The sequence below is a fragment of the Sinocyclocheilus grahami genome, unplaced genomic scaffold, assembly GCF_001515645.1.
Source record: "Sinocyclocheilus grahami isolate Dianchi unplaced genomic scaffold, SAMN03320097.WGS_v1.1 scaffold33322.1, whole genome shotgun sequence".
Taxonomy (NCBI): domain Eukaryota; kingdom Metazoa; phylum Chordata; class Actinopteri; order Cypriniformes; family Cyprinidae; genus Sinocyclocheilus; species Sinocyclocheilus grahami.
In genome coordinates, this window is record NW_015521815.1 from 1 (window position 1) to 1827 (window position 1827).

The 1827-nt window shown below is 42.5% G+C and overlaps 1 protein-coding gene across 1 annotated transcript; it reads left to right on the forward strand.

Annotated features, from left to right (window-relative positions):
* Nucleotides 1-6: 6 nt before the first annotated feature.
* LOC107580432 (ribose-phosphate pyrophosphokinase 1-like) lies at nucleotides 7-1752 on the forward strand (the record flags this gene model as incomplete). The annotated part of the gene is made up of 4 exons (XM_016266139.1): nucleotides 7-136; nucleotides 873-1062; nucleotides 1317-1415; nucleotides 1628-1752. Coding segments are annotated over exons 1-4 (536 nt in total), but the record flags the coding sequence as incomplete, so codon positions are not given.
* Between the last annotated feature and the right edge of the window lie 75 nt (nucleotides 1753-1827).

Here is a 1827-nt window from a genome sequence, read left to right on the forward strand (position 1 = left end):
CGGATCAGCCCAGAATGCCAAACATTAAGATATTTTCTGGCAGTTCGCATCCGGATCTGTCGCAGAAGATCGCGGACCGACTGGGACTTGAACTGGGGAAAGTGGTCACTAAAAAATTCAGCAATCAGGAAACCTGGTGAGTTATTTAGAGTCAGAATTGCATGCTTTCCCGGAATGTTTTGGCTAGGGTACACGAAATGGTAAACACATGGTAACCATGTTTTTTTTTAGTTTGTAGTTTTATGAATTGGAAGGTGTCATCTGGCGCAATGAGCCTCATACAGGCAGCAGACTCAATTTCCCAGCATCCACCTGCATTAAGCATGTGACTCTGGGGCCGCTAATGCTAATTTTAAACGTCCTGTCTGGCCTCCTCTGCCACGAATGCTATTAAATGTACTCTCGTGAAGTGCTGCTGCGTTATTATTATTTGTAGTTATTTTTAATAGTAGTAGTTATACTTCTGTGCGTATAAGACGTAACAAAAAGGAAGGAATATGCGGGTACACAGCCACTTTCATGTTTTGAGATGAAAAAATTATGTTGGCCCTGGTGTCTGTGTTTATATAATTGACATTTAACTCAAGTTGAGTGGAAGGCTTGTGACCTTAAAAGATAAAATGTGTCTCTCACTCTTTATCTGCAGCTGATATGTGATAAATGCAGCCAAGTTCTTGAGGCAATAGTTTCAGTTTGCTTTTCAATGGTTAACACAATCTGATCCCCAGTGGTGACCATATTAAATATCAGCTCAAATCAGATACACCCCTCTAATCAGGCAGACAAGTATAGATTTATAGTGCACTATATTTAGTGACTGAGACTCAACCTTGTTTATGTGTGGTTTTGTCTGTTCGTCTGTGTGTGTGTAGTGTAGAGATAGGAGAGAGTGTGCGTGGAGAAGATGTCTATATTGTCCAGAGTGGCTGTGGCGAAATAAACGACAATCTTATGGAGCTGCTGATCATGATCAATGCCTGTAAGATTGCATCAGCGTCCAGAGTCACGGCGGTTATTCCTTGTTTCCCCTACGCTCGGCAGGACAAGAAGGACAAGGTGGGGGTGAGAGGAACAGCTTGCCTTTTAACATGTACACACAGTTAATCATACATTAACCACATCACTGTTGGTGTATCCATGTGGGCTACTTTCTGTAAGTCTTTCTTCTGTGGTATCAGTTTGTGTTTTCTGGCCCCTTGGCTACTTACAAGGCATGGCTTATTATGCTTGCTTAGCCCTTCTCTATTGTCCTGTTAATGTGTATCTGGTTAGTAGTTGTGATGCTACCTGTTCATGAGCGAGTATTTTGTCTGTAGAGTCGGGCTCCAATCTCAGCCAAGCTTGTCGCCAACATGCTGTCTGTAGCCGGAGCAGACCACATCATCACCATGGACCTACATGCATCTCAAATTCAGGTACACACTGGGCTTCGCCTTTCCTCCAAACACGCTCAAAACGCCCTTATCTCACGAACTGAGATGACTGGCATAACCCTACAGTTAGGCCTGAATAAAACTGGGTGGGCCTTAAATTTCTTCAGCATTTTATAGTTATGAGACTTGGACAGTGGCGTTTTTTTAATGGTATGATTTCGAGTGAATGTGTTTTATCTGTTTTTTGTTTTTAGGGGTTCTTTGACATCCCAGTTGATAACTTGTACGCTGAGCCGGCAGTCCTCAAATGGATAAAAGAAAATATCAATGAATGGAAGAATTGCACCATTGTTTCTCCTGATGCTGGTGGAGCCAAGAGGTGTGCTTTCTTTCCTTTTCTGTTTTGCAAAACACTGGGTCTCGTTCACTAGCCGTACATACACACAAATGTGAA